This window comes from Podarcis pityusensis, assembly GCF_964106645.2.
Source record: "Podarcis pityusensis genome assembly, chromosome: 12".
Lineage (NCBI taxonomy): Eukaryota > Metazoa > Chordata > Lepidosauria > Squamata > Lacertidae > Podarcis > Podarcis pityusensis.
In genome coordinates this window covers 4,663,573-4,687,736 of record NC_138037.1, presented here as the reverse complement: position 1 = coordinate 4,687,736, position 24,164 = coordinate 4,663,573, and the positions used below count along the sequence as shown (strand labels likewise).

General features: G+C 47.5%; 1 protein-coding gene and 1 long non-coding RNA gene across 10 annotated transcripts in view; one reads left to right on the top strand and one right to left on the bottom strand.

Annotated features, from left to right (window-relative positions):
• Positions 1–24,164, top strand: part of NBEAL2 (neurobeachin like 2) — a 219,488-nt gene that overhangs the window by 111,682 nt on the left and 83,642 nt on the right. For 4 of the 9 annotated variants that reach the window (XM_080973933.1, XM_080973931.1, XM_080973934.1 and 1 more), the window contains exons 8-10: positions 62–368; positions 6,481–6,587; positions 13,088–13,156. In XM_080973933.1, coding sequence (XP_080830059.1) covers positions 62–368; positions 6,481–6,587; positions 13,088–13,156 — 483 coding nt within the window. Of the gene's footprint in view, positions 1–61; positions 369–2,817; positions 2,924–6,480; positions 6,588–13,087; positions 13,157–24,164 lie in introns of those variants that run through there. The other 5 variants (XM_080973937.1, XM_080973936.1, XM_080973935.1 and 2 more) reach the window with 5 other exon arrangements.
• Positions 8,272–15,682, bottom strand: LOC308459212. The gene is made up of 3 exons (XR_013977905.1): positions 15,293–15,682; positions 10,045–10,262; positions 8,272–8,753 (listed from the first exon to the last, which is right to left on the bottom strand). It is a non-coding gene; the product is annotated as an uncharacterized lncRNA (long non-coding RNA).

Sequence of the window (24,164 nt, the reverse complement as noted above, 5' to 3'; positions counted from 1 at the left end):
TCAGCGCAACCTTTCTCAAGTTCAGGCTTTGAAAGCTGGTCTTGCTTGCTCTTCTCAACAGCAAAACGCTCTCCTGGTGGTCACCCCGTCCTCAGTCGAGGTCCTCATGCTGGTGCTTCGGAGGTGGTGTTCCCCAGTCAGCGGGCCCCCCAGAGACTCCAAACTGCTGCAGTTGACCCTGAAGGGCTTGGTCGGAATGGTCCACGTTCTCCACGCCAGTAGCCCCGACCAGCGCCAAGTCGAGATCCGAGCCATCTTAGACAGCTACTTCAAGGTTTTGAACTCGGACCAGCCCATGGCGTCGCTGGAAGGCTCTCCCGGCCCTCACTGGGAGGAGAGGCTCATCGCGCTCAGGGTGAACATGTTGGGTAGGTGCTGGATTCTCTTAAATAGGGCTACGTTTAAAACTTGCCATTGAGGTTTCATTGTTGTTGTTGTTGTTTAGTCGTGTCCGACTCTTCGTGACCCCCTGGACCAGAGCATGCCAGGCACTCCTGTCTTCCACTGCCTCCCGCAGTTTGGTCAGACTCATGCTGGTAGCTTCGAGGACACTGTCCAACCATCTCGTCCTCTGTCGTCCCCTTCTCCTTGTGCCCTCCATCTTTCCCAACATCAGGGTCTTTTCCAGGGAGTCTTCTCTTCTCCTGAGGTGGCCCAAGTCTTGGAGCCTCAGCTTCAGGATCTGTCCTTCCACTGAGCACTCAGGGCTGATTTCCTTCAGAATGGAGAGGTTTGATCTTCTTGCAGTCCATGGGACTCTCAAGAGTCTCCTCCAGCACCATAATTCAAAAGCATCAGTTCTTCAGCGATCAGCCTTCTTTATGGTCCAGCTCTCACTTCCATACATCACTACTGGGAAAACCATAGCTTTAACTCTACGGACCTTTGTTGGCAAGGTGATGTCTCTGCTTTTTAAGATGCTGTCTAGGTTTTATCCCTTTCTTTAACATCAGCAGCCGGGAGCGCCTCAGCCCTGTTTTTGAGTTTGCTTGAAACTTCGAACCTCAATTACTTATTACTACTGCTTGGTTCTCTTAAATAGGGCTATGTTTAAAACATTTTGAGTTTCTGCCCTGTTTTTTGAGTTTGCTTGAAACTTTAAAACCTCAACTTCTTATCACTACTGCTGGATTCTCTTAAATAGGCCTTGTTTAAAACTTGTCATTGAGGTTTTCATACCTTCTTTGTAAACTCGAGGAAGCATTTTCAGCCCTGCTCTTGAGCTTGTTTGATATCACTTGAAATCTTATAATTTCTTTATTTCCTTCTGAGGAAACTGATTAGTTCAGTGAAACGAGTTTTGTAGCCGGCTTCTCATTAAGTCTTTGTTTAATTCTAGTTTATTTTTTGATTTTTGTTCTTCTATACAGCGGTACCTCTGGTTACATACTTAATTCGTTCCAGAGGTCTGTTCTTAACCTGAAACTGTTCCTAACCTGAAGCACCACTTTAGCTAATGGGGCCTCCTGCTGCCACCACACCGCCGGAGCACAATTTCTGTTCTCATCCTGAAGCAAAGTTCTTAACCAGAGGTAATATTTCTGGGTTATCGTAGTCTGTAACCTGAAGCGTATGTAACCTGAAGCGTATATAACCCGAGGTACCACTGTAGTCAATTACTTCTCATTTCAGGGATTTTCACGCTAATTTCTTTTGTTCTGTGTAATTTCTTGGTTCCCTGACTGTCTTTTTTCCGCTGGCCTGGATTCAGTTGTCTTTTCCACGCCTCGTTCTTGGCTGCCATCGTATAGGTCTGCATAGGTCTTCAGCCGGTTGGGTCCTCTAGGCTTAGTTCCCCAGGTGTTTGACTACAATCCCCACCATCCCTGGTCCAATTTGGGCCAAGATGGCTTGGGCTGATGGGAGTTGTAGTTCAGGAATATCTGGGGACTCAACCTTGCGAAAGGCCGATCTAGGCCATTGGGTCTTCCAACTTGGTGGGTCATGGACTGGCCTAAGGCGGATTGCACCAGCAGCAATAACACCATACAAGTATATGGCAAAGAAATTAAGAAATGTTTGATATTTTATTCTGTTTTTATACATGCTGGAAGCTGCCCAGAGTGGCTAGGGAAACCCAGCTAGATGAGCGGAGTATTAACAATAATAATAATAATAATAATAATAATAATAATAATAATAATTATTATTATTATTATTAAATAGGTCCCCCAAATGCATGTTTGGGTAAAAAAAATGGGTCCCTTGTCTCAAAACAATGAAGATTGCTGCTTCAGGCAGTATGAACCCATGTTGCATATATATCTTTAAAAAACAAACAAAAAACTCAGCATTAAAGTTGGTAGCACATACTATAATAATAATTATTTATTATTTATTATACCCCGCCCATCTGGCTGGGTTTCCACAGACACTCTGGGTGGCTCCCAACAGAATATTAAAAACACAATAAAACACCAAACATTAAAAACTTCCCTGAACAGGGCTGCCTTCGGATGTCTTCTAAAAGTCAGACAGTTGTTTATTTCCTTGACATCTGATGGGAGGGTGTTCCACAGGGTGAGTGCCACTACCGAGAAGGCCCTCTGCCTGGTTCCCTGCAACCTCACTTCTTGCAGGGAGGGAACCACCAGAAGGCCCTCGAAGCTGGACCTCAGTGTCCGGGCAGAACGATGGTGGTGGAGACGCTCCTTCAGGTATACTGGACCGAGGCCGTTCAGGGCTTGAAAGGTCAGAACCAACACTCTGAATTGTGCTCGGAAACGTATTGCTCTTTCCTCAGTGATGTGGTGAGTCAAGGGGAAATCCCACTGTGGAGAGCTTTAAATTCCAAGTACCTTGCTCTTCTAGAACTAAGTTGGAAGGGCTGCCATGGAAACAGGTTGTACGTTGCTAGGGTGGTGGCGTGGAGGGACGCAGCTCCTTGCTCCCATCTTCCAAAAAGGTATCAGTCCATTAGAAGGTCGGATCCCATTCGAAAAGGCTGAGGTTGATGGTCTCTAGTTTTGAAAGCTCCCTTGACCATCTGCCTTTCTGCCAACTTCTGACATCAGAGACTGATGCATCGCAAGGACTGTAGAGTTGCTAGAATAGGCAAGCTCCCTTTTGGAGCCTTTGCTTTCGACATCTGTGAATTGGGCCTGATCGGTGCAGGAAAGCAAATAGCGCTTGGCACACGTTTCTCAGAGCCTCGCAGTTGTTCAAACTGGCATGCCTTTGTGCAGTGCCCAGTGCCAGATTTACATATAAGCTAAACAAGCTATGGGATGCAGGTGGCGCTGTGGGTTAAACGAGCTCATGACAAAAACTTCCCTCTGCAGCAAGGAACCGTCCACTCTCCACCTTGTAAGTCCTTTCTCAGTTCTATCCATTCTCCCAAAGACGCCTAGCCAAAATTGGCCGGAAAAGCAGGCTTTTATTATTCTTACGGGATGCGGGTGCTGCTGTGGGTTAAACCACAAAGCCTAGGACTTGCCGATCAGAAGGTTGGCGGTTCGAATCCCCGTGATGGGGTGAGCTCCCGTTGCTCAGTCCCTGCTCCTGCCAACCTAGCAGTTCGAAAGCACGTCAAAGTGCAAGTAGATAAATAGGTACCGCTCCGGCGGGAAGGTAAATGGCATTTCCGTGCGCTGCTCTGGTTCGCCAGAAATGGCTCAGTCATGCTGGCCACATGACCTGGAAGCTGTACGCCGGCTCCCTCGGCCAATAAAGCGAGATGAGCGCCACAACCCCAGAGTCAGTCACAACGGGACCTAATGGTCAGGGGTCCCTTTACCTTTACCTTAAACAAGCTATAGCTTAGGGCCCCACTCTCTTGGGAGCCCCAAATTAAAAAAAAAAAAATGGATGTACATTTCCAAAATACAAGATAAAAAACAAATAAAATAAAACCTACATACAGCAACAGTGTTTTGTGTTGTGTAGGCTCCTAGGATGTAAGACATGGGCCCCGCCTGCTAGCCTGCTCCCTAAAATATCACTGGTTTGTTCATTTCTATATATAGGGTGCCTACCTTCTGCATGGACTGGTTGCAGGGCAACATGTGCAAATGGCTTTAGATACCTATGAGGTCCATAAATTACCATATAGCATATATTCAACATAAAAAACAGCGACAATTTGTTGTTGACAAAGGACAGCTGGACATCGAAAGGGCCCCATTACCTACAGTAGCTTAGGGCATCATCAAACCCTAAATCCGGCCCTGGCAGCGCTCGTTACCAGGATTGAGGCATGAGCACCTTAGTAGCAAATCTGAGGCACACGAGATGTTTTGGACGACAACTGCCGCCAGTCCCAGGTATCGGCAGCCCAGAACATCTGGAGGGCCCTAAGCAAAGGTTGGCTTAAGCTTCAGAAGTGGAATCCAAGCACCGCAAGTCTCCCAACCGGGGCTGGTCAGAGGTAGTGTTTTGAAACGAGACCCTCCCCAGCGGAGGAAGGAGTCTGAAGTTCAAGGATTTCAGAAGGCTGCGTGGTAGTTAGGATGGGTTAACCAAGTCCTTTATCCGCTGCAGTCCCCAGGCTGAGTGTGCATGTTTCATTCATCTCAACCTCATCCCATCTCTTCTTTTTTGTTTTGTTTTCTGTCTTTTAATATATACATTCACAGTTTTAATTCTATTAATGCTTAATTCCTCCCCTATTTTTTAAACTTAAAGGTAAAGGTAAAGGGACCCCTGACCGTTAGGTCCAGTCTTGGCCGACTCTGGGGTTGCGGCGCTCATCTCGCTTTATTGGCCGAGGGAGCCGGCGTTTGTCCGCAGACAACTTCCGGGTCATGTGGCCAGCATGACTAAGCCGCTTCTGGCAAACCAGAGCAGCACACGGAAACGCCGTTTACCTTCCCTCCGGAGTGGTACCTATTTATCTACTTGCACTCTGACATGCTTTCAAACTGCTGGGTTGGCAGAAGCAGGGACCGAGCAACGGGAGCTCACCCCGTCGTGGGGATTTGAACCGCCAACCTTCAGATCGGCAAGTCCTAGGCTCTGTGGTTTAACCCACAGTGCCACCCGCGTCCCTTTTTAAACTTAGGTTTTATTAAATTTTCATAACTTTATCCAATTAATTTCAAATTTCTTCTACACCTCTCTGATAATTTGACTTCCCACCTTCCCTTCCATGCTGTTTTTATCCCCATCCCCTTCACTTACTGCATAATATCACATATCCCTCTCATTTATATTCCTCTATTCCATCTACGGAAGGGTGGCGCTGTGGGTTAAACCACAGAGCCTAGGGCTTGGCGATCAGAAGGTTGGCTCCCTTGGCCAATAAAGCGAGATGAGCGCCGCAACCCCAGAGTCGTCCACGACTAGACCTAATGGTCAGGGGTCCCTTTACCTTTATTCCATCTACTGTCACTTTCTTCCTGTTGCTCAAGTTTCAAACCCTCCCCGCGATTTCATTTGGCTATGATATTTTTTTTCAAATGATCCCCAAAGGTCTTCCCCTCTTCCACAAATTGTCCGACATATTGATCTCTTCCTTTGACCATCCCTTTTGGTCCCAAGCCTTGTGTAAACAGGAGTGGAGGGTACAGACTCCTGGAAGGAGAGTTGGAGGAGTGGAAATCTTCAGGAACCAAGTGCAGGGACAAAGCGTCGCGGGGGCAGGAAAGCCTTTCTGCTGCAATCACTGTTCTCGTACGGTGCTCTGTTTAGCAAAAGTGCTGGGGTACCTGAATTTCAGTCCACCTCCATCAATCTAAAGATTTATGCTCTGGCTGGTTGTGTGCTGATGGTTTTTCCATCTCCGCCAAGCTAAGCAGTTGGCTCCTTACCTCTCTCGCCCTGACCTAGCCACTGTTATCCACGCGACGGTCACCTCCAGACTGGATTATTGTAACTCACTGTATGTGGGGCTGCCCTTGAAGCTGACCCAGAAACTCCAGCGGGTGCAGATTGCCGCAGTGAGACTCCTTACGGGGTCTTCGCTGCGAGATTACATTCACCCGGTGCTATACCAGCTGCACTGGCTTCCGGTGGAGTACAGAATCAGGTATAAGGTGCTGGTTTTAACCTTTAAAACCCTATACGGCCTAGGACCCACGTACCTACGGGACCGCCTCTCCTGGTATGTCCCACGGAGGACCTTACGGTCTTCAAACAAAAACATCCTGAAGGTCCCAGGCCACAGAGAGGTTAGGCTGGTCTCAACTAGGGCCAGGGCCTTTTCAGTACTGGCCCCGATCTGGTGGAATGCTCTGTCACAAGTGACTAGGGCCCTGCGGGACTTGACATCTTTCCACAGGGTCTGCAAGACAGCTGTTCCACGAAGCCTTTGGCCAAGGCACAGTCTGACCCCCTCCTTTGGCAATCTTCACAGAACTTTAGCCTAATGGTTGCCATCAAATTGAGTTGAATTAATTTTATAATGAAATGATTTTAGAATGTTGTACTATTTTATTGTTGTTAGCTTCGGCTGGGGAGGGCGGGATATAAATAAAATTTATTATTATTATTATTATTATTATTATTATTAGTGAGATCCTTTGTCTTCTACCTCCGCTGCAGATGCCATTCCGGATATGTTAAACTGCGATGACCGTCCCGTCCTGCAGGCCATCTTCCTGAGCAACAACTGCTTTGAGCACATCATACGCCTGATCCAGAACAGTAAGGTACAGTAATAATATAGTACCATCCTTGGGGGCTTGGCTTTGCATTCACTTGAGTCCTATCAAATGGGCTTTAAAAAATAATTTAAAAAAAAAATCCTGCTTTTGGAAAGGAGTCTGGCTAACGCCGTTGCCCAAGGCAATGCTAGTTTTACAAGAGATGCTCACATCTCTCTTTGAATATCCCCTAGTCGTGGTGCAGTTAAGGCACACACACACCCGCTTGAAAATAATGGCATTTTGTGTGCCTTTTTTGTTCCCCTTGCTACCCTGAGCTCTTGGGAGAAAAAGCAGAATAAAAGTAGAACAGATAACATCGCAGTTGAGGGTCTGAGATGCCTAAAGCTGAGCTTACGAGCTCAGAACCAGGGGCGTTCTGGTTCACAGCAGCCAGGAAAAGTTACCGTATTTTTTGCACCATAACACTCACTTTTTTCCTCCTAGAAAGTAAGGGGAAATGTCTGTGAGTGTTATGGAGGGAATGCCTACGGGTGGCGGGGGGGGCGGAATCTGCTGCAGTCGTGAGCAGAGGATCCATGGTTCCCCTTCCTTCCCTCCTCCGTGGCTCGCTTTGAAACAGCAAAGCAGGAGAAGAGCCGCTGAGTGGGGAGGAGAGAGGGACAGAGAGCCTGCATCTTTAAAGGAGCAAAGCGGGAGAGGAGCTGCTTACAGGAGTGTAAGCGGCTCCTGTCCGGTTGGTTCCTTTAAAGCAAGCAGGCTCTCTGTCCCTCTCTCCTCCCCACCAAGCTCGCTACATAGCAGCAAAGTTTTTCAGCTCGCTAAGCCGGGGATGAGCGGGGAGGAGGGAGAAAAGCAGAGCCTGCTTGCTTTAAAGGAGCAAAGTGGGAGAGGAGAGGAGCCTTCTGCCCTTAAACCCCTCTTCTTCATTATTAGCAGCATCCTTCTCCACACACCCCACACGTGCTCCTTGTCCCTTGAGTGCTTTTCCTTCCCTCCCCACTTAAAACATCGTTACAAAGCACAGATCCACATGGATCCTCAGGATTTTTGCACTGGGTCACCCCAAATTCACCATCAGATCACATAGCATGTCCATGGCTACATCTTGCACCAAAAAAATCACGCACCCACTGTTGCCTGGGGCCGCAGTGGTGCAAAAACGTGGTTACAAAGCATGCATCCACATGGATCCTCAGGATTTTTGCATTGGGCTACTCCAAACTCACTGTCAGATCACATGTCTGTGGCCGCAGCATGAACCACAAAAATCATACATCCATTGTTTCGTTTAGAATATTTTTTTTCTTGTTTTCCTCCTCTAAAAACTACATGCGTGTTATGGTCGGGTGCGTGTTATAGAGCGGAAAATACGGTAATCTGCGGGGTGCAAAATTGAGCCTTTTCAAGCGGCATGAGCCATTGGTCAGGTGGGAGAAGTATGTCTCGTCCCTCTGCATTCCCCAGGTCTTTCCCTATTCTTGTTGTTGTTGTTATTATTATTATTATTACTGCTATTATTATTATTATTATTATTATTATTATACCACCCTTCATCCAAAGTTCACAGGGCGGTTCACAACATACGAAAACAAAAAATACATAATGAAACAAAAGCAAAACAGACCAGTCATGCCCCTTCCCACAATGGTACAATTATTATATTTAAAACAATGATGAATATGAGGGGTAAGGGATGCAAACTACTAGTTGCCAGGTTGCGAAAAAAGATAAAAACAAGGCGTACAATGAAAACCCTGTGAAAAATCGTTTTTTACTCGGATTGCCATTTGTTCCAATCTGTCTTTAAAGAGCGAGTTTTCCCTGGGAAGGCATGATGGGGCAAGGGGGGAGCCGCTTGGACCCGTGTTTTCTAGGCACGGCGCAGGCAGAAGTGTGGGCGAAGCTTTTGCCTTCGTTGGGGATGGGGAGCCTGCGTTTCTGGACCACGAGTCCCAGGACTCCTGATCATTGGCGGTGGTGGCTGAGACTGAAGAGTTGGAGTCCCAGGACATCTGAAGGGCCAAAAGTGTCCCACCTCCGGCCTTTGGGCTTGGAGATTTGCCGGTGAACCTGCAGAAGGAAGCAGTGGCAGAGGTTGGAAGAGGGGGGAGGAACGATAGCAGCCTTCCTGCAGAACAAATCAAGATGCTTCGGTGCTTTGTATCTGACCATCCTCCACGGATCATGCAGAGTCCTTACGTAGGTTCCCTATTGGTAGGAGAAAATAACAGAGGCCAACCAGAGAATATTGAGAAGCAAAGCTGCTAGTAAGCCTGATCTTTATTGATCTGTTGAAAAGGGTCCTCACTCACCACAACGCAGGAGGGAGGAGGAACCCAGAACAATGGCGCGCAAGGCCTTATAAAGACTTTTGAAATTGCCGCCCTGTAGATCAAGACCACCCCCAGAAATATCATACATACATCACAGAAGGGGTGTAACCTAAGACCACCCCTCAGATAAATCATACCTACATCACAGAAAAGGCGGTCTAAAACAGAAATTTGAATGTTGTTTTTCTCCTGTCCTTGTTTATCTCCTGTCTGGCAGGTTACTTGATTGGATTGCCTGGGGAGCCTGGCCATTCTTTGGTAGTGATAAATACTTAGTTCCTGGGCCAGGTCACAGGCTCACACCCTATTCAAACACAGACATACCCTTAAGACAAGATTTGTGAGGAAAGGGACAATGGGAAGGTCTCCCACTTTGACCTTGCAGAGAAAACATTTGCTCAGTTTAGGAATCAAAATGGTTCCAGGTTGGTCTTCCTGTGCTGATCGATGTATGTGCTTGGTTGGTACACTTATGAACATTTAACATATATCTAAGACAAAATTCCTATCACACACACAGTTTCCATAATCTCTTCCAGTCATGGGATCAGGGCCTTTTCTCGCCGCGTAGGCGCAGAATTGGGCAAGAGCAAAATATGAAACGCAGTTTGAATTCCACAGAAAGTATAAACGTGCCATAAAGATACGGATAAAATTACTCAAGCGCACTAATGCACGATCTCATACAACGAGATTCCTAAACACCTGATGTGACGAAACAGGGAATGGATTTATACTGCTCCCTGTTCCTTGTCGCATTGTTTTGCTGCTTTGGCGTCGTTTTGGACTGTCCGAGAACATACATTGTAGTGTCTGAGTGATTTTTATCCCTTTTTTTTTTTTTGTATCTTTATAGTGCTTCGCGTGGTCGGAGTTTATTCTTGCAGGTTTTTGCAGCCGTTCACGCACATCTTTTTGCTGCTGTCCAGTTCTTTGTCTTAGGCCAAAGGTGGAGGTTGAGAATTGCATACCCCTTTTGGGCCTTGAGGGGTACCCCTGAGGGGCGCGGGTGGTGCTGTGGGTTAAACCACAGAGCCTAGAACTTGCCGATCAGAAGGTCGGCGGTTCGAATCCCCACGACGGGGTGAGCTCCCGCTGCTCAGTCCCTGCTCCTGCCAATCTAGCAGTTCAAAAGCACCTCAAAGTACAAGTAGATAAATAGGTACCACTCCGGCGGGAAGGTAAATGGCGTTTCCGTGCGCTGCTCTGGTTTCACCAGAAGCGGCTTAGTCATGCTGGCCATATGACCCGGAAGCTGTACGCCGGCTCCCTCGGCCAATAAAGCGAGATGAGCACCGCAACCCCAGAGTCATCCGCGACTAGACCTAATGGTCAGGGGTCCCTTTACCTTTATCTTTGTGCCTTGCTGATGTAGCGGGAGTACCTGCAAACACCAGAGAGAGAGAGACAGAGAGAGAGAGATGCTAGGCAGGTTCATTCCCACAAAACTTACATCCTGCAAAAGGCTGAACCAGCTTGTTCTGCCTTCCTGCCCCACTGAGCTGACCTCCTGGAGGTGCTAAGCTCCCATTTTAGCCGTAATTGCTTTGAAGCTGTTTGCCTCAATCCTCCTTAGGAATCTTAACCAGGCTTTTCTACGCTTCTACCCTGTGATTTAAGCATCAGTGTAATGCCTGCACCGTGGGGCGTCTCTGGGAAACGGCTTTATAGTCCGTGCTTACTGTTTTCAGCAGCTGACGGGCATTTTTATTCATTGGACGCATACAACCAGGCTCACGTTCAAAGATTCTGGAGCTTTATTTGCGTGCACGCACGCATACGCATGTTGGGACAAGCGCCACGGAATAATAATAACAACAGCAACAATAACAATTTTATTATTTGTACGCCGCCCACCTGACTGAGTTGCCCCAGCCACACTCCCAACAAAAATATTAAAAACACACAAAAAAAGCATCTTATAAAAACTTCCCTGAGCAAGGCTGTCTCCAGATGTCTTCTCAAGGTTTTGTAGATCTTTATCTCCTTGACATCTGATGGGAGGGCGTTCCACAGGGCGGGCGCCATTGCCGAGAAAGCCCTCTGCCTGGTTCCCTGTAACATCACTTTTCACGGGGAGGAAACTGCCAGAAGGCTCTCAACGATGGACCTCAGTGTCCAGGCTGGACGATGGGGGTTAGAGGCTCTCCTTTGGGCATACGGGGCCGAGACCGTTTAGAGCTTTGAGGCTATTATTTTTATTTATTACAGTGGTACCTTGGTTCTCAAACTTAATCCGTTCCAGCAGTCCGTTCCAAAACCAAAGCGTTCCAAAACCAAGGCACGCTTTTCCATAGAAAGCAATGCAAAAGGGATTAATCCGCTCCAGACTTTTAAAAACAACCCCAAAAACAGCAATTTGACATGACTTTTACTATCTGACGAGACCATGGATCCATAAAATGAAAGCAATAAACAATGTGCTGCAGTCACACAATCAATCAATCAGTAGCTGAACTGGGTTCCATACAGTCACAACAACAACAAAAAAAGAACCGCAAATACAAAAACGCAAAATAAACAGCAAACGTATTTGCTCAACGTAACACTCAAAATGGAGCACGTTCAGCTTCCGAAAAACGTTCGCAAACCGGAACACTTACTTCCGGGTTTGCAGTGTTTGGGTTCCAAGTTTTTTGAGTACCAAGGCGTTTGAGAACCAATTTAGCACTGTACAGTGGTACCTCGGGTTACATACGCTTCAGGTTACATACGCTTCAGGTTACAGACTCTGCTAACCCAGAAATAGTACCTTGGGTTAAGAACTTTGCTTCAGGATGAGAGCAGAAATCGCGCTCTGGCGGCGCGGCAGCAGCGGGAGGCCCCATTAGCTAAAGTGGTGCTTCAGGTTCAGAACAGTTTCAGGTTAAGAACGGACCTCTGGAATGAATAAAGTACTTAATCCGTGGTACCACTGTATTAAGATGCACATATGGGGACTGGATTCTTCACATGTGCATCAAGAAGGGAGCATCTGATGGCTATTAGAAATGTCATATGCCTAGGCTATTGGATTTCTCACATTTTGCAAACCATGAACCCCACACTTTTAAGCCCAGCCTTGCCGCCCTTTGGCTTAGAAATGCAGCTGTGCTTCTCAGGAGGTGGGTTTCGGTGCTCGATATGCTGCCGTTCTTACACTTCTACAGATTCATAGCATACACATGGTCCTAACTTTGTCTGTTTCTCATGTTGGTGGAATACTACTACTACTACTACTAATAATAATAATAACAATAATTTATTATTTATACCCCGCCCATCTGGCTGGGTTTCCCCAGCCACTCTGGGCGGCTTCCAATCAAGTGTTAAAAAAGTACAGCATTAAATATTAAAAACTTCCCTAAACAGGGCTGCCTTCAGAGGTCTTTTAAAGAGAAGATAGCTGCTTATTTCCTTCACATCTGAAGGGAGGGCATTCCACAGGGCAGGCGCCACTACCGAGAAGGCCCTCTGCCTGGTTCCCTGTAACCTCACTTCTCGCAATGAGGAACCGCCAGAAGGACCTGAGAGCTGGACCTCAGTGTCCGGGCAGAATGATGGAGGTGGAGACGATCCTTCAGGTATACTGGACCGAGGCCGTTTAGGGATTTCAAGGTCAACACCAACACTTTGAATTGTGCTCGGAAACGTACTGGGAGCCAATGCAGATCTCTCAGGACCGGTGTTATGTGGTCCTGGCGGCCACTCCCAGTCACCAGTCTAGCTGCCGCATTCTGGATTAATTGCGGTTTCTGGGTCACCTTCAAAGGTAGCTCCACGTAGAGCGCATTGCAGTAGTCCAAGCGGGAGATAACTAGAGCATGCACCACTCTGGTGAGACAGACAGTGGGCAGGGAGGGTCTCACCCTGCATACCAGATGGAGCTGGGAGACAGCCGCCCTGGACACAGAATTAACCTGCGCCTCCATGGACAGCTGTGAGTCCAAAGTAACTCCCAGGTGAAACATGGACTTGTCGTATAGCATAGGGGCGAATGCTGAGACGGGCATTCAGATGCCCTCAGACGCCTCAGCCTCGACCAGCCTGTGCATTTGACCTGCCAAGAGCTTTCTACATTTGGCAACAATGCAAGATATAATAAAGCGCTGGCCCTCAACGCGACTATGGCTAGCCCTGGCCTACCCTGCGCCTGTTCCTCCTTCCTCCCTTGCTTCCTTCTCCCTTCTCCATTGAATGACCTTGGTTTTCTGACCCCATTTCCGACAGCTCTACCTGAGTGGGGAGTGCAAAGCGTCCTGGGACGATTCCGCCGCGACCGAGACAGAAACCCGCCAGGTATTGCCTGCAGCTTGTGGTGTGTGAGATTATGGGCTTTGCACGTGGGTTTGCATGCGCTCTCCTTTTTCCTTCACGGGGCACGGGGGGATTTCCCGGGATTTGAAAGGAGGGAATTTAAATAATACGGAAGAGGTAAGAATAATAAAGGTAAAGGGACCCCTGACCATTAGGTCCAGTCGTGACCAACTCTGGGCTTGTGGCGCTCATCTCGCTTTATTGGCCGAGGGAGCAGGCGTACAGCTTCCAGGTCATGTGGCCAGCAGGACTAAGCCGCTTCTGGCGATCCACGGAAACGCCGTTTACCTTCCCGCCGGAGCGGTACCTATTTATCTACTTGCACTTTGACGTGCTTTCGAACTGCTAGGTTGGCAGGAGCAGGGACCGAGCAACGGGAGCTCACCCCGTTGCGGGGATTCGAACCGCCAACCTTCTGATCGGCAAGTCCTAGGCTTTGTGGTTTAACCCACAGCACCACCCGCATCCCGTAAGAATAATAAAAGTCTGCTTTGCCGGCCAATTCTGGCTAGGCGTCTCTGGGAGAATGGATAGAACTGAGAAAGGACTTACAAGGGTGGAGAGTGGATGGTTCCTTGCTGCAGATGGAAGTTTTTGTCATGAGCTCGTCCTACACTCGAGTAGGACCCTGGCAGAGACACATGCCCGACTGGCATGTTCTCTCCCTCCTGGTCGATCGTTCGGGAGCTTCAAGAACTTTCTTCTGCCCGAAAATCACAGCGACCGATGCCCACAGACACCGGCACACTTAGGGATCCGCAGAGTGTTCTCAGTTTGCGTAACAGACCTCAGTAACTCACCATTTTGGATAATTACTTTATTTACATAAGGGATACGAGTGGCGCTGTGGGTTAAACCACAGATCCTAGGGCTTGCCGATCAGAAGGTCGGTGGTTTGAATCCCCGCGATGGGGTGAGCTCCTGTTGCTCGGTCCCTGCTCCTGCCAACCTAGCAGTTCGAAAGCACCTCAAAGTGCAAGTAGATAAATAGGTACCACTCCGGCGGGAAGGTAAATGGCGTTTCCGTGCGCTGCTCTGGTTTGCCAGAAGCGGCTTAGTCATGCTGACCCAGAAGCTGTACGCCGGCTCCCTCAGCCAATAAAGCAAGATGAGGACCACAACCCCAGAGTCGGTCACGACTGGACCCTAATGGTCAGGGGTCCCTTTACCTTTTTACTTTATTTACATATAAACACACACGGAGCACTGCAACATGGCTCCCTCTCTCTCTAGCATCAGACAGCAAAGAGAGAAAGAACAAAGGACAGTAGTCCCACTTCACAGAACACAGTAACACAAACATCCTGTCTCCGTCACTTCCCACTCTGTGGAGTCAAAACATAAACCGTCACGTGATAGACAAAAATCCCATGACTGCAATCACGGAGCAGGAATTCTAACAGTTTTGTCCTTCTTTCTGGGTTCTTGACATGCATTGCCAGCTGTCTCTGGGCAGCTGCAAATTTCCTTCTGAGATGCCTGTGGCAGGTATAATACGAGGGGATCATGGAGGGACCACCACCCTTCTAGGACGCTTGCTGCCAGAATTCTTACCATGGGCGCTGGCAAGACCCGCCGTGATCCTGCCCCCTCCCTTTTCTGCAATTCCTGCATTGCCGCCCTCCCCCAGTAGACCCGAATCTCGCATGCTGTTGTCTTTCGTTTCCACGCCACGAGGTCATCTCAAACGTCTTCATTCTCTCCGCTGAACATTTCTCGCTTTTAATACTCTACTTAAAATCAGATGAGTGCCTACGGAATACTGCAGAACACCGTCAATAAGCTTCGCCTGATACAATCCCATGCTTTATACAGCTTACTTTTTGAAAAATAAGGAAGGAAAGAAATAAAATAAAATAAGTAAATTAAAGCAAGGGAGGCACCCTAGCCAATAAGACTACCAACATGCTAAGTAAGTTCAAATGCAAATTTCAAATAATCATAAATGGCTGTCCACATCAATTTCCCATTTTGCTCATAATATTCATAATGTATTTGAATATTTTGTTGGAAGCCACCCAGAGTGGCTGGGGAAGCCCAGCCAGATGGGCAGGGTATAAATAATAAATTATTATTATTATTATTATTAGGCGTATAAAACCCCTAAATTTCTCTCACCTTATATGCTTCTAAATGCTTTCATCTGTGAGCCTTAAGTTGAGCTGCTAGTTAAAGAACTCTTCGAAAGATTTATTGCTTTACAGTGGTGCCTCGCAAGACGAAATTAATCCGTTCCGCGAGTCTCTTCGTCTAGCGGTTTTTTCGTCTTGCGAAGCAACCCTATTAGCGGTTTAGCGGCTATTAAAGGCTTAGCGGCTTAGCAGCTAAAAGGCTATTAGCGGCTTAGAAAAAGGGAGGGGAGCGAAAAAAATCTCAAGACTCGCAAGACATTTTCGTCTTGCGAAGCAAGCCCATGGGGAAATGCGTCCTGCGAAGCGCATCGAAAAACGGAAAACCCTTTCGTCTAGCGGGTTTTTCGTCTTGCGAGGCATTCGTCTTGCGGGGCACCACTGTATTGTTCGGCGCCTGGGAGCCTCTGTAGATCGTAAAGCAATTAGCAGAGTTACACAGCGGCGTGTGTCGAAAGAGCGGTAAATGAGTCCCAAACGTTTCTTCTGTCCTAATATCCCTTTATTGGCACAAAAGTAGTGTATTTACAAACTCCAACTTCCATCTGATTCAAGCTGCATCTTCTCCCTCTGCTTGCAGCGACGCAACAAACTGCTTTCGATTTTCACTCAGTACACAGCGTTCCAAGCTGCTTTCGTCACGTCCTGGCTTACTTCCCTTGTAAGCCCGTCCCTTCAGTCCCAAGGCATAGAAGGTTAACCCTTCACTACACCCAACAAGAACCAAGCAGCTGGCCTAATAATAATAATAATAATAATTTATTATTTGTACCCCACCCATCTGGCTGGGTTTCCCCAGCCACTCTGGGCGGCTTCCTTAAGATTGCTGGCTTTGAAAACTCATATTATTTGTCTTTCAAACCCACGTATTGTGGAGTTTGACGATTTGGTATCTTAGCCTTATTTATTATTTGACCTATCCCTCGTTCTTTCCCCCTTGGGAGCAACCTGAACATTTTTTTTCTGATCACACCCTCACGCTGGCATTGCATTTATCTCTCGATTTCATTGCTGTGGTGCAGTCTGCATTTAAACGAGACATCTAGTTGACACAGCTGGATATTTTAGAGCACATGGATTCAGTGTTGTATAATGTGCCTTGCTTTCTCGTGGCGTCGCGTAAGAATGTTTGGTGGTTGCTGCATGTTCAGTAGGCTGTCGACTTGTTGTTTGCGAAGCTTTAAAATCCTTTCGTATCTTGATTTCCAAGGGTGTTTCCCAGCCAAAGAAATTCACACGGCAGAGATTTTAACTCTTTATTGTCAAAGAGAGTCGCTTCTACAGCTATGGATTACCTAAAAACACACCAGTCCAGAATTTAGGCATTTATTCCGAAGTCTATTCTTCTTGGTACAGTTGCAGCTACCTTCCCCGGACAGGCTGTGAACACGTACCTTGATAATACCGTGTATAAGACTAGGTTTCCCCCCTAAAAAAAATAATGTCAAAAATTAGGGGGCGTCTTATGCTCTGGGCCATCTCCCCCCATTTTCTTAAATCTGAATCCCCCAAAATAGGGGGCATCTTATGCATGGGGGCGTCTTATAGACAGAAAAATACGGTAATAAGAATGTTAATAATAATAATAATAATAATAATAATAATAATAACTTGAAATATAAATCTCTTAGAGGGGGAACTCATAGACTTGGCAAAAGAGCACAAGTCAAAGCATGTGGCATTGTTGTAACAACAACAACAATTTTATTTATTTATTTATTTATTTATACATACATACATACATACCCCACCCATCTGGCTAGGTTTCCCCAGCCACTCTGGGCGGCTTCCAGCAAAATATTAAAATACAATAAATCATCAAATATTAAAAGCATCTCTAAACAGGGCTGCCTTTAGATGCCTTCTAAAAGTAAGATAGTTGTTTATTTCCTTGACATCTGATGGGAGGGCATTCCACAGGACGGGTGCCACTACTGAGAAGACCCTCTGCCTGGTTCCCTGTAACCTCGCTTCTTGCAGGGAGGGAACCGCCAGAAGGCCCTTGGCGCTGGACCTCAGTGTCCGGGCAGAACGATGGGGGTGGAGACGCTCCTTCAGGTCTACTGGGCCAAGGCCATTTAGGGCTTGAAAGGTCAGCACCAACACTTTGAATTGTGCTCAGAAATGTACTGGGAGCCAATGCAGATCTCTCAGGACCAGTGTTATGTGGTCCCGGCGGCCGCTCCCAGTCACCAGTCTAGCTGCCGCATTCTGGATTAGTTGTAGTTTCTGTAGAGACTATGCCAGCATGGAAGCTGCCTCTGCTCTTCCCCCTTCAGTCCTTTTCTGGTTCTGGGAGACATTGGTGCAGGAGAGGGTGGGGAAGCACCCGGCCCTTCAGTTGCCTGGCCTGCCTCGTCGTCCTCTTCCTCCAGCTCTGAAGCATCCCGTGACTCTGATTCTTGTCTCCTGGCCTGTACAGGTCCCCACAAATCCACGACCTCCTTTCCTATCTGAAAGCTCATACCAATAACAAACTTAGTTGGTCTCTAAGGCGCGGGTGGCGCTGTGGGTTAAACCACAGAGCCTAGGGGTTGCTGATCAGAAGGTCGGCGGTTCGAATCCCCGCAACCTTCCCTTCCATGCTGTTGTTATTTCCATCCCCTTCACTTACTGCATAATATCACATATTTCATCTCATTTATATTCCTCTATTCCATCTACTAAGGGACGCGGGTGGCGCTGTGGGTTAAACCACAGAGCCTAGGGCTTGCCGATCGGAAGGTCAGCGGTTCGAACCTAATGGTCAAGGGTCCCTTTACCTTTAAGGTGCTACTGGAAAGAAACTTTTTATCTCCTTTCCTGAGTCAGACTCCAGCCTCCTGCCTCCCTTATCTGAGTTCACACTACTCAGCTTCCTGACAGTCCCTGACATTCATACAGCACCTTGAATTTTATGTGTTCTTTTGCATTCAGTTTGCCATATCAAGGCAAACTCGCTTAGTTTTCCTTTGTGTGGACCGTACCGCGCTGGGCTGTGTCCACATGAGAGGGCCCAGCCACACAACACTTTCCGCACAAAATTTTCTCACTTTGGGCTCCTTCCTTCTGGCTGCCGCACGTTGCTCGTTGGCATGGAAACGCTGATACAGTGGTACCTCGGTTTTTGGACACCTCCGCTGCCAAATGCTTCGGTTTTTGAACACCGAAAACCCAAAGTAAATGCTTCCGTTTTCGAACGCGCCTCAGAAGTCAAATGGCTTTCGCTGGGCTTTATCTGTTGTTTTTCACAATTTCCTCTGTTGAATTGGCAGACCGCTCTTTGCGCCTCGGTTTTCGAATGTTTCGGAAGTCGAACGGTCTTCCGGGACAGATTACGTTCGAAAACAGAGATACCACTGTATTGGGCAGAAGATTTCCCAGTTCTCTGTTATTCCGTCAAAAACTTTTCTGTTTCGTAAGTTCCTCAAAAGGGCACCAACCGCAAATTCAGTATTATGGAAGCCTGACAGTTTTAGCTTTTGCTTCCTAAATGCAAGGAAAATAAACGTGCTAAATTGGTTCGCTCGCACTCCAGGGCACCAGAATAAATTCCAGGACAAGCTTTCTGAGGCAAAGTCACCCTGATTTGCCTAGGAAATGTTTCCTGTTCCTGGTTTTCTGGAAAACCTGCCCCGTTCCCTGAGAATGGGGAATTTGCAGTTTCTGTGACCTGTCAAGTGATCTGTAGCAAACCCCCGCCGTGTCCACCTTTCAATAACTCACCAGCCAAGCAATGCTTTCGCATGGGTCACTGGACATCAAAGTGTTTTGCTCTCCAAACCAACTTGACAATTGGAAATATTCTGTGTGGGTTAGGTTTCCTCCCTCTTCTCCTTTCGTGAGTAGATTTATCTTCTCTTCTGTAGTTTGCCATAGTTGTAGTTTGCACTTGTGTCCAAATAAGACCTAGCAGTGATTAACATTAACTGGGATTTTTTTCCAAACTGTGATTAAAAAAATATGGTTTGTTGGTTGGTTTTGCATTATCAGGTTGATAAGATTCTACAACCAACGATATAAGAGTGGCTTAAGGCCCTCGTATTTACGGGACCGCCTCTCCTGGTCTGCCCCGCAGAGGACCTTAAGGTCCATGAATAATTATAGTTTAGAGGTCCCGGGCCCTAAGGAAGTCAGATTATCCTCCACCAGGGCCTTCTCAGTGATGGCTCCGACCTGGTGGAATGCTCTGTCCCAGGAGACTAGGGCTCTTCAGGATTTAACTTCCTTCTGCAGGGCCTGTAAGACAGAGCTATTCCACCTGACTTTCAGTTTGAACTTAGGCTGATCTCTTATTCCCCTTCCTCCCTTCCCTTTTTATGAAGATTACCCGCTCTGGGATCCCACATCTAATTCTCCCATGGCCTCCTCGCTGGCCCAGATAGGACTAATTTAGCCAGCTAGCCATCTAATGTTTATTGGATGGATTTAGGGGATTTCCCCCCAAATTGATTTTTGAATTCTGAATTTATTGTTAGTCACCTTTTCCATGGATATCTGGTTGGCCACTGTGAGTACATGATGCTGGACCAGATGGGACATTGGCCTGACCCTGCAGCCTCATCTCAGGTTCTTAGGAGGAAACCGTGGTTGCAGTTGTGTCCTCGCTGTGACCCCCAGCGGCTTCCTTACGAGCCGTAAGCCGATTTCTCCTTCCCCAGAGTGGTTCTGGCCATAGCTGTCAACCGTCCCTTATTTGGTGGGAAAGTACCTTATCCCAGCGCCGTGTCCCGCTGCTGTCCCTTATTGATGATGTCCCTTAAATTTCCCGGGTTTCAAAGGAAGCAGCTCCTCTCCCTCCCTCCCTGCCGGCCAGGGAGGAGGGAGGCTCCAACTGTGTTGCTTGGCTGCGTTGCTCACCCAATAAGGAATCTAAGAACGACTGGGGGGTGGAGCTTGCATGTCTTGTGCCGATCAAATCGGCCGCGTTGCCTGGGGACTCGCTTTTGCTCAGCGCTTCCCAGCGGAGAGGTGACGGTGGTTTTCCTTGCTGCATTCCCTTTGCCGGGTTGCTGCGCTGTGGGAACCACCGCTTGAGGCTTCGTTTGGCTGCTGGTTGACTAAAATCCCTTATTTCGGCTGCTGATCCCTTATTTTTGAGGCTGCTGGTCCCTTATTTTCAAATCTGTAAGTTGACATCTATGGTTTTGGCCCAGTTCTGCGGCAGCATCCCTGACCTGCCAATAGCCATCATCCTCTGTAGCCGTGGAAACGGATAAAGGGTCTTTAGAAGCTGGCATCGTTGGCTCCCAAACCTTTCAGAGAATGCAGCAGTATGTCCCAGAAAAAAAGCCTGTTTAGGAAGGGAAGTCGCAGAGGGTAATCTCTTAAGAAAAGGAAGGTGCCGTCAGGCCTGCAGGTGAGGCAGCCGAAAAGTATTCACAGCTTGGAGTCTATCCGGATGGCTTAATTATAGGAGCTGCCTTTCCAAACCGAGAAGCCGTTTATATCTTTCCCTGCTGGTTTTGGGACTAGAATTTGACTCCGCCGGCTGGCCGAATCAAATTAATGTGTGAACTCCCACCTCCATCTCACCGCTTTCTTGGTTTCCGATTTGCAAGGTTGATTTGAAAGGTGTTAGACTGCTTCAGCATCGCCTGCTACCAGAATCCGGTTTCCTTTTATTTTCACTAACAGATGCGTGTTATGCACACGTCCCCAAAAATATATAAATAGTGCATTTTTGTACGCATTATTTTGTCTGGAGAACTGCACCCCAAGATTCAGAGAGGTGGTGGATTCTGAAGGATAGTTGTTTCAGGAGCTGCAAATTCTGGCGGTTCCTTCACTGCGAGAAGTGAAGCTACAGGGAACCAGGCGGAGGGCCTTCTCGGTGGTGGCGCCCACCCTGTGGAACACCCTCCCGTCGGATGTCAAGGAAATTAACAACTATCTGTCTTTTAGAAGACATCCGAAGGCAGCCCTGTTTAGGGAGGTTTTTAATGACTGATGTTTTGTTGCTTTATTATTATTAAAAATATTCTGTTGGGAGCCGCCCAGAGTGGCTGGGGAAACCCAGCCAGATAGGCAGGGTATAAATAAATTATTATTATTATTATTATTATTATTATTATTACAGTGGTATCTCGGGGTACATATGATTCAGGTTACAGACGCTTCGGGTTACAGACTCCGCTAACCCAGAAATAGTACCTCAGGTTAAGAACTTTGCTTCAGGATGAGAACAGAAATCGCGTGGCGGCAGCGGGAGGCTCCATTAGCTAAAGTGGTACCTCAGGTTAAGAACAGTTTCAAGTTAAGAACGGACCTCCAGAACGAATTAAGTTCTTAACCCAAGGTACCACTGTACTGTTCTATTGTGTTTATGTTGTATTTCCACTATATAATAGGGGCAGCCCTGGCAATTGTTGCTGTGAGACTTGGAGAGGGAGGGAGGGAGTTTGTAAGGAGTCCAGAATTGTGCCCCCATTGCCCATCCGAGAAATGGCAGAGGATTGCATGTGATGGGTCAGGTATTGCCAGCCTGTTTGGGTCCCATTTCATCTTGTTCCATCTGCCCCTCCTGTTCTGCAGTCAGCAAACCCAATTGCGGCCTCCTCCCTTTGCAGACGTTTCAAAGACTTCCCTCCCATTTCATGTGGATTTTCAGATCTCTTCTTCCTAACTTGTGGCATTGCAGGCTTAGTAGTTCGGAAGTAGGTTCTTCTTCTCTCTGTGTGTTTGTGTGTGTTGTAATGACTTTTGAAAATCCACGCTGTCAGTTTACTTAAAATTCTGGATGCATGCCAAAGAGACTGCCGACGTGTAATTGGGATATTACGTGCCCCGCACGGGGGGAGACGGTGACTTGAAGATCAAGAACAGATCGGCCAAAAACGAGGCCTTCGAATAATAATAATAATAATAATAATAATAATAATAATAATATATTTATACCCCACCCATCTGGCTAGGCTTCCCCAGCCACTCTGGGCGCCTTCCAACAGAATATTAAAATACAATAGTCTATTAAAAGCTTCCCTAAACAGGGCTGCCTTCAGATGTCTTCTAAAATTCTGGTACAGTGGTACCTCTAGATGCGAACGGGATCTGTTCTGGAGCCCCGTTCGCATCCTGAAGTGAACGCAACCTGCGTCTGTGAATGCGCGGGTCATGATTTGCCACCTCCGAGCATGCGCACGACGTCAATTTGAGTGTCTGCGCATGCTCGAGGGGCGAAACCCAGAAGTAACACGCTCTGTTACTTCCGGGTAGCTGCGGAGCGCAACCTGAAAATGCTTCACCCGAAGCGACATCAACCCGAGGTATGACTGTAGTTGTTTATTTCCTTGACATCTGATGGGAGGGCGTTCCACAGGGCGGGTGCCACTACCGAGAAGGCCCTCTGCCCGGTTCCCTGTAACTTGGCTTCTCGCAGCGAAGAAGGAGAGAGAGAGAGAGAGAGAGAGAGAGAGTAAACACAAATTGAACTGTACAATAAGTTCAGCTTTCAGCACTGATAAATGATAATCATTACTGATGAAAACAAATCAAAAGGGGAGCACCAAGGCCTTGATACCACTGAGATGGAAAACGCTGTTCCACTTCAGACTATAGGTGGGAGGGTACTCGCATGATGGAATATTGGTTCACACGCCAAACCCCGCACATAGAAAAATAGCTTGCCAAGGAAAAGGGTTCTCACAGTTTTCTATGTGCAGGGTTTTGGGTTTTTAAAAACAACCATATGGGCCTTTTTCAGTTTATATGCGGGTAGAAGGCACTTTGCGGGTGTATGATAGAGTTGCATGGAAGTATGCATGGTATGAAGATAGGGAGGTTTTTCTTCCTTTCATAGAATTGTAGAGTTGGGAGGGACCCCCAGAGGTCATCCAGTCCAACCCCTGCAATGCAGGAATCTCAACTGAAGCGTCCATGACCGATGGCATCATTCTATTATTAAATCAGTAAAATGGTACCAACTCATTGGGAACCAGGTCCTTCATGGCGAAGGATTCAAACAGTGGATCTTCAACTTTTTCTGTACCACAGACTGAGTTACTAGCTTTAAAAAGTGCATCGAGGGCAGAGAATAATAATAATAGTACCCCGCCCATCTGGCTGGGCTTCCCCAGCCACTCTGGGCGGCTTCCAACAAAATATTAAAATACAGTAATGCATCAGACATTAAAAGCTTCCCTAAACAGGGCTGCCTTCAGATATCTTCTAAAAGTCTGGTAGTTGTTGTTCTTTTTGACATCAGGTGGGAGGGTGTTCCACAGGGCGGGCGCCACCACCGAGAAGGCCCTCTGCCTGGTTCCCTGTAGCTTAGCTTCTCGCAGGGAGGGAACCAATACCTAGCGCCGTAGAACAGAAACACTGGTTTTGAGAGTTTAGTTTATTTACCTTATCTTTCTTCCTGAAGGATCCCAGGGCAGCAAGCAGCAATGATAAAACCGTCTCTGCCGTTCTTTTTCAGTGTCTTTCTTGCTCGTGCCTCTGATGTGCCTTGCGACGTTAATTTAATGCGCCTGCTTTTTGTGATACGTGCCGCGGCTTAATGTCGTAGTTGGAAGGTTTGCATCCCCAAACCCTCCTTTCGCTTCATGAGATTTAAGCACCTCGCTTTCCACGCTTGCTTTGAACCCGCTGATGTTCCTGCCTTGAAAGCAGAGAGGATCAAATTCTTGCAGCGTCCTTGTTAGGCTTATCAAAGAGCTAAACAGAAACCAGGAACCCAGGGCAGCAGTCGCCACTGCAGTCTTCTTACGAGACGGTATTTGCTCAAGGGTAAGGGTATGCGTAAGGTAAGGGAAGCCCACGGGTGGCGCTGTGGGTTAAACCACAGAGCCTAGGAGTTGCTGATCAGAAGGTCGGCAGTTTGAATCCCCGTGACGGGGTGAGCTCCCGTTGCTCGGTCCCTGCTCCTGCCAACCTAGCAG